The sequence below is a fragment of the Grus americana genome, chromosome 1 (assembly GCF_028858705.1).
Source record: "Grus americana isolate bGruAme1 chromosome 1, bGruAme1.mat, whole genome shotgun sequence".
NCBI lineage: Eukaryota > Metazoa > Chordata > Aves > Gruiformes > Gruidae > Grus > Grus americana.
In genome coordinates this window covers 195,111,440-195,124,441 of record NC_072852.1, presented here as the reverse complement: position 1 = coordinate 195,124,441, position 13,002 = coordinate 195,111,440, and the positions used below count along the sequence as shown (strand labels likewise).

General features: G+C 37.6%; 1 protein-coding gene across 9 annotated transcripts in view; it reads left to right on the top strand.

Moving 5' to 3' along the window:
- Positions 1 to 13,002, top strand: part of FRY (FRY microtubule binding protein) — a 254,495-nt gene that overhangs the window by 93,947 nt on the left and 147,546 nt on the right. Inside the window, exon 1 of one of the 9 annotated variants that reach the window (XM_054807015.1) lies at positions 10,500 to 10,781. The exons of the other annotated variants lie outside the window; for them this stretch is intronic. Coding sequence (XP_054662990.1) covers positions 10,721 to 10,781 — 61 coding nt within the window. The 5' untranslated portion in view covers positions 10,500 to 10,720. Of the gene's footprint in view, positions 1 to 10,499; positions 10,782 to 13,002 lie in introns of those variants that run through there. 9 annotated transcript variants of the gene reach the window in all.

Sequence of the window (13,002 nt, the reverse complement as noted above, 5' to 3'; positions counted from 1 at the left end):
ATTTCATCTCTGATTCAAAGCACATTGAATGCTTTCTTCAAATTTGACAAACCTTGAACAAGTGGGACATGGGTAATCCTTACTGTTCTGGCTGGTAACCAGAAAATGAGAGTGCTCTCCAAGAAGGTGGGAGATGAAAGTTCAAAACCCTGAGGTTTAATTAAGCATTTAACCCAAAGTTACCATGTTCCAGGTGAGTTCCCTAGCCGTTAAGCTGTTACATAAAAAGCAGTTACAGCCAAACTGAAAAGGAGATGAGCTGCTTCTCTGCTCTGCTTTGTACATCTGAAGCAGCCCAACAACGTGATGTCCATCTGGGGATGTGTCTCAGGTGGTGTTGGGCTCAGGTTGGCTGTTGTGGAGCCTGTTCTGAGTTGCTGCCTGGCTCACTGGGAACCTGATCATTGGGGTCAGTTTTCTGGTTTCTGTTACACAGGCCAGGTTTAAGCACCCAACTTCTCAACTGACTTGAGCCCTGAGTGAAAGCGTCTCGGGAAATCCCAAGTCCCCACAATGGCGATGGTCAGCTGAGAACGTATGGAAAATTTCGGTGTTTGTTTCTGTGTATATATGGAAAGAAATGTCAATACTAGTGTTTAAATTCTTAATTTATTAACAACCCTATGTACCATTTCAGGTACTTGACGTTTGTGCTTCATATAGTTTTATACGTGCTTTCTTACTGACAAAGCTGTTCATTATCATTGGGTTGCCATGGAGTACTGATCACATGGATCTGGGAATAATAACCCATTATGCTAATATAGCTTGTCATTGTGTTTGATGCGAAGTGATGTCCCATAACAACAGCTGATGTTTGTAACTAATACGATTTATGGTAAGATCACAGTTTATGGAACAGCATTGCCAAACATTGCCTACCCTCTTTTCTTTGAATTATCTTTTTGATTCCATACCTATTTACAAACCCATTTATGCATTTTTTAGGTCAGTATTATTCCTGTTTTAATTTCTTTCTACAGTGAGAATCACTGTTTTTTAACAGAACAATTCTGTCCTATTTGCTTAGTGCTTAGTGTTTTTCTTCTGAGCTTTCCTGCCCCCTTGGAGCCTCAACTTTGTGTTACAGAGTTCCCTTTGGGACAGAGGCAGGACAATTTACTGGATTTGGTGAACTTCTTAGGTGCCACAAGAGAAGAATGAAGAAAATTATGTTCAATAGGTGGAAAACCTAATTCTGTAATGCATACAGCATTACCACAGCCTTGCTTATACACTCAAGTATGAAACTGAATTTTATTTCAGACTGTGCTAGTATACAAGGAACAAGCCTTGAATCTTGATATTGATTCGCATTGTTCCATAGCAGGTGACCAGGTGTTTGTTGGTGATCTGTAACATGCACTAAGATGTGGTTTTAGCCTTTTCCAGGACAGTCCACCTTCATGTACATGTGAACATAATTTCAGTAATAGCATTTCAGCCATCATTCTTCTGTGCTCCTCAGGCATCCACTCAGACAGTGGAATTTGGCTTCCCTGGAAAGATCACTGTGTCTTCAGAGAGCTTCACTTTTCTGTACAAGCATACTCTTAAGGCAAACCACGTTTTTGTATGGTTATCACTTTTAGTTATAAGGCATATTTATAAATTATTCTGGCAATGTACTTTTTCTTTAAAATATTCCCTGAAAATTGAATCATCCTAATAAATTGCCTCCACTTTCATGTTCCCCCGAGGTGTATTCTACAAAGCAACCCTTAAAATCAGCTTCTGTTTTGGCAAAGCATGTTTGACAAGCAAACCATCACGTCAGGAAATTTTTACATATATCACTAAGATACTCTGATCACACATGTTATATTTGTACCTGGATGTACAAAGCGAAATCAAGTACTGATAGGCATTCAGACTTCTGCCTCTTGATATTATCAAGATTAGAGATAGAAGAATCCTTCTTAGAACATCTGTATCGTACTTCTACCAATGAAAGATTGTTCTCAGCAATATGTTTTCTACTAATGTATTCAGCATGTCATAAATTATACAACCAGAAAAAGCATTGTGTCATCCAATCTGTTCTCCTCATAGAGCAGGCTTTATGGCTTCTCTGAATTAATTTCTGTTTGAGCTAAAGCACATCTTTAAAAAAAAAATCTTAATTTAAAATCTTCACTAATGGAAGAATCAGCACCAGCCTTAATAGCATTCTGGCAGTTAATTTCCTTCCCTTTGTGTTTCACTTCTTTAATGCATTAGTCTGGTTTAAAATTCCAGACATTGGACGTTACTGAATGAAGAGCTGTCTGTTAGCAATTTTCTGTTCCTCATATTCATGCATAGCAGGCATGGCAGTCATCTCACTTAACTTTCAGGCATCCTCGATAACTTATATTACATCTGCCATCAAGCCTGGCTTTCCTGGTAGCCAGTGGAGAGAAATAAGCACTTTCAGGATAGAGTTCAGATGAGCTGCTTTAGATGTGTTTGTTAGGAGGTAATAAATCACACCTTGGAATTGCCTGAGCGCTTGTGTTGTCTAAAAGGGCATTTTGGGTTGAGTGGCTCCATTGTAAATATGTTTTGCAAATAGGTGCTGTTGTAGGTGCAATAGGTGCAAATTTGTGCCATTAGAGGATATGATTAAATGACTGTGTAACTTTCTCATGGTCAAACTAAACTAAGCTTTAAGGCAAGTTTTCCAGTCATAAGTTATAGTTGCCTTTCCTGAATGTCCTCTAGTTCATCAGCATCTTTCTCAAGTTGCAGACACCGGAACCGGACTGAGCATCCAGCAGTGGTTGCTGAGACACTGACAGTGAAGCAGTAGAGCTTTCCTGCTTTTGCTTTTGTTTATCCTGCTTGAAAAGGCTCTCCATAGCTCTTCAGGTCACAAGAATAGCAGCCTGTTTTCGACACATTAGTCATCCTGGTCTCAGGCCTTTTTTCATAATCAGTGCTTCCCAGGAATAGAAAGCCTTATTCTGTCTGTGTGGTATGCATTCTTTGTCTCTGGCTATGCAATTCTCCATAGGTTAGAATTAATATCTCATATATTCTTTGTTTGCATTTAGTTTTCAAAATGCCATTCAAAATAGAAGGACCTTTTTACTGTTTTTTTTTTCTGTCTGCCACTCTTAATTTGTGTTTTGCCTGTAAACTTTATAGAAATATTTTTCTTTTATGTCATTAACAGTAAGGATAAATAGTACAGGACCAAGAACTGACCTCTGTACCTCCACTAGAAGTACATTCATTAGGGCATGATTCTCCCTTAACCCATGTTAAGAAGTATCTGTTACCTCACTTTTAATCTGGTTTTGTTGTGAACATTGATTTTTTTGGTTCTCATTTTACAGTTTGATAAGATACCAATCCAATTGCCAAACTGAAATATAAGACTACACTTCTAACCTTGCTAGCCAAATTTATAAGCTCATAAAAAGATACAGTTTGTTTAATAAAATCTGCTTTCCATAAACCTATGTTTATGGCATTGTGTTACTATGCTTTGGTTCTTTATTAATCAAATGCAGCCATTTGTGGATGAATATCAGACCAGCTGTGTTGCAGTTGCCTGGATTGTCTTACTGACACTTTTAAGAAAACCTGATACAACATTAGTTTTATTCCAGCCCTCAAGAATACTAAATTTCCCTTTGAATATCCATAAAAGGAATCTTTTTGTCATTTTCAGATGTAATTAGACTCTTCAGTTTTTCTCAGGAATTACCCTGTTTTCTCAGTGTTTAAGCTGTTTATTTGGAAAATCCAATGTTAACCTTAGGATTCTTTCTTTATTTTCGTAACCTACTGATGCAGAGTTCATCTCTATAGGTTCCTGTTCCTCTCCAAATTTAATAATGTATTTCTGGCAGTCACTTATTCCAAAACATTTAGACATTTCAATATATGGAAGTTTTCTGTCATGGCCCACTGACCAGCATGAGAGCAATGTCCTGTCCATGTTGTGTTTGGTATTTGCAACTGTCTGGTCATGCAGAAGGTTCTTCGGACAGCAGCCAAATTCCTTGTGCTTCATTCATTTGTTGAAGTGAAAGTTTTTCAGTAGGCAGCTATACTCAAGCCAAACTTTCAGAAACCTTCACTGAGCTCATGTGGATGGTAAGAGTCATTATCTTGTCCCTGCTGGCTTTATATTTCAGAGTCATCATGAGAAATATTCATGTCCTGGAGTCTGAGTCTAGCCAAGCAGCAAACATTGACATTTGTCTTTAGGTTTGTGGCTAAGAAACAAGTGAACTCCACTTTCAAAGAAAGAGTTGTTAATGTAATGTTAATAATGTAATGTTAATAAAGGGTTATTAGATACTACGGCATCATAATAGTGTGTGGCTAATAAAAGATGACACATCGCTGGGTTGTCTGTAAGCAAAGAGGCCAAGTAGTGTTTAATTTCATAGCGAAGATAGACAATGTTGTGAGCGTGCTGCTGCAGCCAGTGTTAAGTAATGACAATAATGATTCAATCAGACATAGAGTAGGAGATTGATAATGATAATTATTAATCCGGATTTTGGCTGCAAAATTTTTTCTCTCATTTTTCTTTGTATAGATGTTACTTTGTATGCTGCACTGCAGAGGGAAACATGAATGGATGTCTGACTTATTCTCATGTTAGTGTTTATTCACAAAAATCTCTCCTGTGGTTTCATCACAGAAAGCTTCACAAAATTTTATAAAAGTCATCTTGGCCTGTGAAGGTTTAGCTTGCCAGTTCACAGTGCCAGCTTGTGGCTAGGTTTACTCCTGGTATCGTGCCATTTTCCACCCACACGAGAAGGGTATGAATCCTAGCCAGCAGCAGCTGAAATGCACCACGATGCAGTTCAGTCTGTACAAGATGCTCTTGAAGAGTTTACAGACTTGAGAGTGAGAGTCATCTCTTACAACCTTGGATGCATAACTTTGTTGTCAGTTCTCCTTCAGTAATCACTGACAAGTGATAGGCACCTCTAGAAAGCGATTTATTCTATCTTAAGGTAAGAATCTAAGAAGGATATGATGAATCACCTAGAAATGTCAGTCTCTCTATTTACTCTACTCAGAGCCTAGATGGCTAGATTAAATTCGATATTTGGCTTGTAGGTGGTTAAATTTGAACCTTTCCCTAACAGGCAGCCATAGAGTAGATGAGGTGCATCAGAAGATAGGTCAAGGAAGCAACTGCAGTTTTAAAGATTTTTCTTCAATGTAGCACTACACTTTGAAACATAATTAAACATGACATCATATTTATTAAGGCATGATATAAGCAAAACTCTTTAGGAAATCATCTCTTAGCCATTGAACAGTGTTAGGTCAGTGGGACTGTTCAGACCATGCAATTTCAGAGGGAAACGAGCTACAGCCTGTTTCTTTTTGTGTATCAATAATAAAATATTGCTTATGTTTGCACAAGTGCATTACAACACACTCGGGTTTTCATTCATGTGTGTACATTGCACAGAAGCCACATCATCTGTAATCAATATGCCGTTTTCATTCCAGTGAAACACATGATTTTTTAACAGCATGAACCAACTTTTGTCAGTGGTTTGGAAGAGCAAGTGTGGACGAAGACACAACAAAAATTTGTTGGTTCTGGTTCTAACATCTGAGCTAGCTATTGAAATTGCAAGCATTTAATGTAGTAAAAAATAAACAGTTTAATTATCTTTTTAAAATTCCATCTTATCCAGACTCTGACAGTTTTATTAAACATTTTAGGAGAAAAGGAAAAGTATACTCTCTCCAAGAGAAAATGTGTAGGGAAGGAAGATGCAGGTCACATCCTCCCTTGTTTGCTGGTCCCTCTTTTGGAAATTACTATTCCTTCTCTTTTGGACTCTTTTAGCTTTGTGCTTTCTTGGCACTTTTCCAGATTCCCTAAAAATAATTCTTCTGCTAACACCCATCAACCACAAAACGATGGGAATATCTTCATCTCCCTGTCTCTGAAAAGGAAAGCAAACCCAACAAAATGTCTGTCTAAAAATCTTACAGGAAGCTATTTTCTGATTCAACAAAACCAAAATGGAGGCTAGCTTTTTCCCCTAGTGCATAAAAAAGTATAAAAGAAGAGTATGAACATCTTTATTTAAAATAAAATGCTTTTTAAGCTCTATTTGAACCGAAAGAGATTCTGGCATTGTTTCAGAAAGAAACATTTTCTTTGTTTTAATTTTTTAAAAATCAGTTGATCTACTCATTTGAAAATTATGATCTGAATATATCTTTCCACTCTTATTTGGATTTTTTACTTTTGGAATAACTGGCAAAGATAACAAAACTTTTGAAGTTGTCTAGAAAAGATCTTGAAAGTATATTGTTCATCTCAAAGAGGCAGCATGTCATTACCATATAAAACACAGAAACTGAGTATTTATGTTTGATTTGGATCCCATCAGAAGCAACACAGATATGTCCCTTACTGAGAAGTGACCCCCAAACGGAACACTCAAATGGCAACTGGAAATTGTTTTGGGATTGTCCACAGGATTTCCCATCTCATCTAGCTTTTTCAGTCTTTAATCTTACAATAAACCAAGCAGATTCTAAAATTGGCGCAGCTAAAAATCTTTATGTTACATGCCTAGATTCCCAAGTATCTTCAGCATACTGGTATACGTAAACAAGAAAATAATAATCTAGAGGAAAAGGAGCAGAAAAATAGATGGTGAGCAAAGAGAATGGGCAGGAAGGCAAATTGCTTTCTTGCCTCACTCAGATGTCTTGCAGCGATCTGAGGTAAGAACCCAGGGAACGTTGTTCAGCTGCTCAACCCCTGATGTGCAATTTAGGAGAAAGAGAGAGGGAAAGTCTACATCTTACGGGATCATAATTACTAGGACCTTTGCCAAGTCAGTGAAAAGGACTTTAGAAAATGGATGGACGTATATGACAGGATTTCCTGTTTGTTTGTTTGTTTGTTTGTTTCTTTTGGCAGTCATCATTCTTGAATGCCCTGCATATGGACAGGCGGTCTTTCGCAAGAGGAGAAAATGTGTTCCACTCACTGCTTTCTGTTACAGGGTGTCATATCAATTACCCCACTCTTGCACAGAATAGCAGTGCACATCTGAGGATTACAAAGCTTAACACCTACCTGCCAGCCGCTGGGATGTGAGGGCCAGAAGGTTGCTAGCAGCTAATAAAGCCAAACTAACAGTTTTAACCTTTCCAAGGTACCGGGCTGAACGAGATCCTTAGCTTCAAAGCTAACAGGCACTCCACCACATATATCAACCTCAAAGAAGACTTGTCAGTATGTATAAGGACTGTTCTAATGTTTCCCTGAGCTTGTGCAAAGATATCTGATTAAACTGGTTATTTCCCAATAGGGTTCATCTCAGAAGATGGGTGCTTCATAAGCATCTCTGAGTGGAATGAGCATTTGAGCTCTTTGTAGACATGCAGAGAAGAGCATCCCCCACAAGTGGTATTTTAGCATGCATCAGTCTTACTGAGTAGCCATATACTTGTTTTCACAGTTTCTGCATTTTGTTTCTATCCCGCAGAGGACTGGATCTGATTGTTAAGAAATGACCGCATCTGGGACTTGTTCTGAGGCCCCATTCTGGATTTAGGGGAGTGCAGAATGGGTTTACTATGAGGAGTTAGCCTTATGTCCTGAAATATTCAGTCTCACTGAGGATATCATACAGTCTGGTTTTAGGCCTGCTGTTTTATAACATACCTGAACATACTGAAAATAAATTGAAGAATGGCATGTGTGTGCATATGCACAAACACACATGAAGTTCAAGCCTTCTTTTTCTTGGCTAGAGTAGTTGGGTTAGCCAAAGCTTACACTTTATCGGCAACTCTGCCACTTCTTAGTGGGTGCACTAATTAGTCTCCTGTTTTCTTGCTTTGCTGTTCCTTGTGTTCACGTAGAATTTACACTCTCTTGTTGTGGTAAAAGGAACAGAAAGTTTGGAGAAGGATTGCCCAACCAAGTCTACAGGGATTGGAACTGTCGTCTGTAGTTCAACAAGTATTCTAAAAAGAGTGGAATAAATATATCTAAACCTGGCCACAGCATTATTTCACTAAGTCTTCGGACAGCAATAATTTAAACTGTTGGTCTTATTTCAGTTAAATCTGTGAGAAAGTCTTGGAATGCCTTTATCACTGAAGGTATCTCCTTCCTTTCTCTTCCCCCATGCCATTTTACACAAATGACTGTCCCAAGGCATGTCTCTTTAAAGAAATGGAGGAATCTGAAATTCATAAATTAGCCTTTTCTCCCTTACAGTTCCAGCATAATCAAATAGTTTGAGAATTTCCATTTGGAAGATCTTAGGTCATCTCTCACCACCTTTTTGGAAATCCTCCCAAATCTGTTACTCCCTCAGACTTGTTTACAGAATGAGCTGTTTTGCTCCAGAATCTTGAACAACTTCTATACTTTTCCTTGCTGGCCTCACGGCCTCTTCCATTTTGTCTGCTAGACTAGATAGTATTTCCTCTGGCATTCTGGGATTTGCATGCTATGCCCAGACATGTTGTACACGGAATTGTTGGGTTTGTTACATTGCAGACCGTCTATCTAATTGGTCAACCAAAGTAACTCTTCCTGAAGACTCCTGTATTTGGATTAAGTAGACTTTTGAAAGAGGATGAGTTGGGATAGTTTTATGTCAAGACAGCTGCACAGAACAACCTAGTGTCTTCTCCAAGTAGTTGCTTGAACAACAGTTTTAGACAAAGTGTTCAGAGTCTGGAGTTTTAAAATCCAAGTTCACTGAGATTTCTATTATGTGTAGTTTTGGAGACAACTTTGTTCTGCTAAGAGGGAAAATACGTTTGAGCTTTTTGCAATATAGACTCTCTCATACGTTCTTGTTGTCTGTATGTGCCTGTATGTGCTGTCTGAGTCTACATACTGCTGTCAGGGAGTGGATTTTTCACTGCAAAGAATTCCCTCACCTGCAAATGAGCCGTCACAGGGAATCAATTTCATGCAATATGAATATTTGCCTACATGTTTTGTTTACTGCTTATTTTACATCTTTTACTACAATAGAGGAAGCTTTGCAGCAATGCATTCAGTTAAGTGTAGTGTCCAAGCTCCATAGTTGATACTTTCTGCCTGGGATGTACGTATGCAAACGGTAATTACACATCTCTCCATTCCTAGGAGAAGGCATGCCAGCCTCACTGCAGTTGGTTTCCAGCACTACAGAAGGAAAGCTATGTCTGCAGTGCTATTGCTTAGGGCAGATTCATAAAGCAGCTTTTATATGGACCTTAGAAATTGCTATAGGCCATGCTACCGGGTTTCCTTACATTTTTTTTAATAATTAGTTTAAATTATGTTTAGGTAAGCATGCAGTTGAGAAGAGGGGAAGAGTATCTTAAAAAGGGTATATTTACTCCTTGGTTATCAACTCTTTTAATAAAAAATGGAAAATAAGCAGTAAACAAAACATGTAGGCCAATATTCATATTGCATGAAATTGATTCCCGACACCGATACCATCATAATTTACACTTTTACTTTCTAAACAGTCTGGATGTGATACTCAGATGTGTACTGAATTCTTCCTGGTCTTTCATTTTTGAGTGTAAATCCTCCTAGGAGAGGATTAGAAACACAAAAAGATCAGACATTAGTAGCATCAACTGCTCATCATAAAGTCCTATACTTTAAATAAATGTGTTTCCTATCATATATATAGCAAGTCATTAATATTATGTTTTATTGGGTAACTTTATGCCTTCATTGTTGTTTTTTGTTGAAACATGCAAATGAATTATGAAAATAATGCTTACATTGAAATAAGTGTTACTACTGCATCTTACTAATATGCTGGAATAACATTTGCCTTGGGAATCTTACAGTTTCTTTCACCAAGATAAAAATGGATCTGCTAGACTTTTACTTTGTTCCTTTCAGCAAAAGTTTCCCTTGAATTTTATTCTTTTTGTCTGTCAAGCTCAAACTAATTGGGAATGTTCTCCTTCAAAGGATAAAAAAGCCAGCTTTTGGTAACCTTGGCACATGTGCCATGTCCTTTTAAATTAAATTCTTCACACTTTATTTAATAATGTGTTTTCTTTTTCATATTAAAATTGCAGTTTTAAAACAAAGCAAATTTTCTTAAGAGTTACTTCCCAGATGTACAATTATCCTTAAAGATATGTGTTTTTTCACTGACTCTTGGCATGGGAAAAGAAGAGATAAAGGCATTGGTTTTATCACAAGGAATTTAAGCTGTATTCACTTTCGGCCAAAAGACCTTAGTTACAAAACAAAACCCATCCTGCATTGTCTCTGTGCTTTGCATTTCTATACTAATTGCTTTCAGCTTGGATTGTGTGATAATACGTGTGTTTGATATGCATGGTTTGTTTATGTCGAACTCCATTATCCTGTCTCATGTTCTTGGAGTGCCTGAAGTAGTTTCGCTAATCTGTCAGCATAGTATGTACTTGTGGATAAATATAGACATGCAGCCACTCCTGAGTGGTCATCATCATATGCTGAAGCTAAAAATTACCCCTTTGGTTATGGAAAGGCTGATCTGATCCGGAGGCCTGCTCTAGCTCACACATTGTAGGTCTTCAGCTCTTGTCTATTAAAAAACAAAACCAAAAACGTAAAAGAAATGTCTTGCCTCAATGCGGAAAAAATTGTAGTGAAGTATGAAACGGGACTATGAAACAACTAATTTCCTTTTCGATTTTAGTTAGAAAAGGATTCTGGCTTTTCTAACTGAAGGAGTGGAACATTTCAGGTATTCACAGGCTCATGGATATTACAGTAGCATGTTGGAGAAAATCCAGTGTGATCGGCTTTATAAAGGGGCTCGGTAGGTATGAAAATACTGCAAATACATGTTTTGGTTTGTGTTACTAGTTTGTTTGTTGTTGCTGAAGTGTATATTTGACAGAGTTAACTAAAAAAACTGCAATCTCTGTTTCTTCTGCTTAAAGATACTGAAAATTCAGTAACTATGTTTGACTGAAGTTGTATCCAGTGTAGATATAGACTCTTGGTTTGTGTATTATGAGCATTCTGTTGTTTTGCTTCATCTCAGAGCTTTAAGAAAAATACCTGTAGTGTAAATCATAGCAGAGACTCTCCTATGATAATGTAATTTTGTACTCATCCCCATTATCAGCCTAGTGACCGTGTGTATGTGTCAAAACTACTGTGCTTTTTTACGACTATTTCTCTGATGAGGGAGATTATCAATACAGGAAAAAAAATAGCAGTGATTTTTGTTCAGTAATCCTTTCTGTGGCAATAGTATATGGTAGTGGCGACAACCATAAGTGATATTGCATTGCTCCTTCTGTATTTACTCCTTGTTTTTAATTTTCTAAAAATACATAACATTGAGAAAATCTTGGGGTTATAGCCTGAACTAAATGAAAATATTTTGTAGGAAAAGAGTATAATTTTAAATACAGCTTATTGCAGATACAGTAGAAAAATTGGGAACATATCTTGGAAACAAGAAAATGGGTTGTTTGAGAGAAGTAGCGCTCAGGATTTCACCCCAAAATGGTAGAGACATCTTATAGTTGATTAATCTTTTTTACAGATTTTCCTAGGAGAAGAGCTTTAAATATGTATACAGCTTTCTAAAACTGACCTACAGATTCCCTGTTCCAGGGCCCTTGGGCATCAGGGTTACCATGGTCTCCTGCATGGGCACCACCATTCATTCTCCTTGGAATGAGCTACTAGTCTCTAGGTGGAGGGCTTAGTTTCATGCAGTACTTGTGTGGTGACCAGTACCCTACAATGTGTTACGAGTTCAGACTAAATGTTTCAGTGGTCCTTTCTGGTACTTCTTTTTGTAGAACGTTATAATTTTGAAATCAGATAGTAAAAACTTCATTTGTCAATGAAATAAATATTTAAATTGAGTAATACCCCTTCCTCCCACCCCACCCTCACCAGATATCTTCTGCATAAACCCATACAAACTATATGTGGTGATTTCTCACATAAAAAGTATGCCTTTTATTAATGACAGTGTTTCACTGGCATAAATGGCAAAACTGGACACATCCTTTTTATTGCTATTTTTAAGGCCCAGCTTATAATGTGTCAACATAAAGAGGCCAATCACAGATGACTTTAATGCAGCTATTTCTTAAATTTTCAGTCCTTGATTTCTAGTTTTATGTCTCAGAGGCAACTTTTTAAATGAGCTTTGTAGGGCGTTCAGTCTAGGAAAAAAGAGCTATATTCTGTTAAAGCTCATACATCATCAGTGTAGATGTCAGTGACAGTCTAGTCACTGGGCCAGATTTTTGCAATGCAAATATCAAGCATATGCAAATGTTTGAGATAATGGAACTGAAAAGATGCAGTAGAAAGCCAAACCTGTATATAATAGTTCATGACCAACTCATGATCAACTCAGAACCCTCACACTGTTGGCCGTGTTAACTTCCACACTGAAGATGCTTAAATGGAGTTAGCAGCAACAAAATTATATTTTAAAAATTTGAACTAAATCAATGTCATATGTCAGTTATTTCTCTAACTGCTGTAATTGCTGTAGCAATGACAGAGGTTAACCCCCAGGATATCTTTTTCTTTCCTTTGAGGGAAAGGCTGTACAGTCCTATATTTCAGAGAAGAGCAAGAAAAAAAATTTTGGTGCACTGACAAATCTCACAAATACTTGCATTTCTCTACTACAGTGTGCAAATAATTGATTTTTCAGTTAGATGTCTGGAAAAAAAAATTATATCAGCCTGTGTCACAAACCTAACAGCATTGTTGTTAAAAGGCTTTCCTACTAACAATGACTATGTGGATTTAAATTCCAGTCTCAAAATCCTGGCTGAATGCCACGATGATTGAAGATAAGGGTGGCAGCTCCCAGGTAGTGTGACTAGGGTTTTGTAAGGATGTGAGGCATGCATGATCTCACACACTGCCTTCCTCCCTTCCATCCCTCCTGCATGTCCCTTCGTAGCAAATTTTGAACCAAATTTGCCAAAGGAACAGAAGGCAAGGTTGCTTTTGATTAGATTCCTGCAGATTCCTTCAAGAGGGAGCCTGGGATG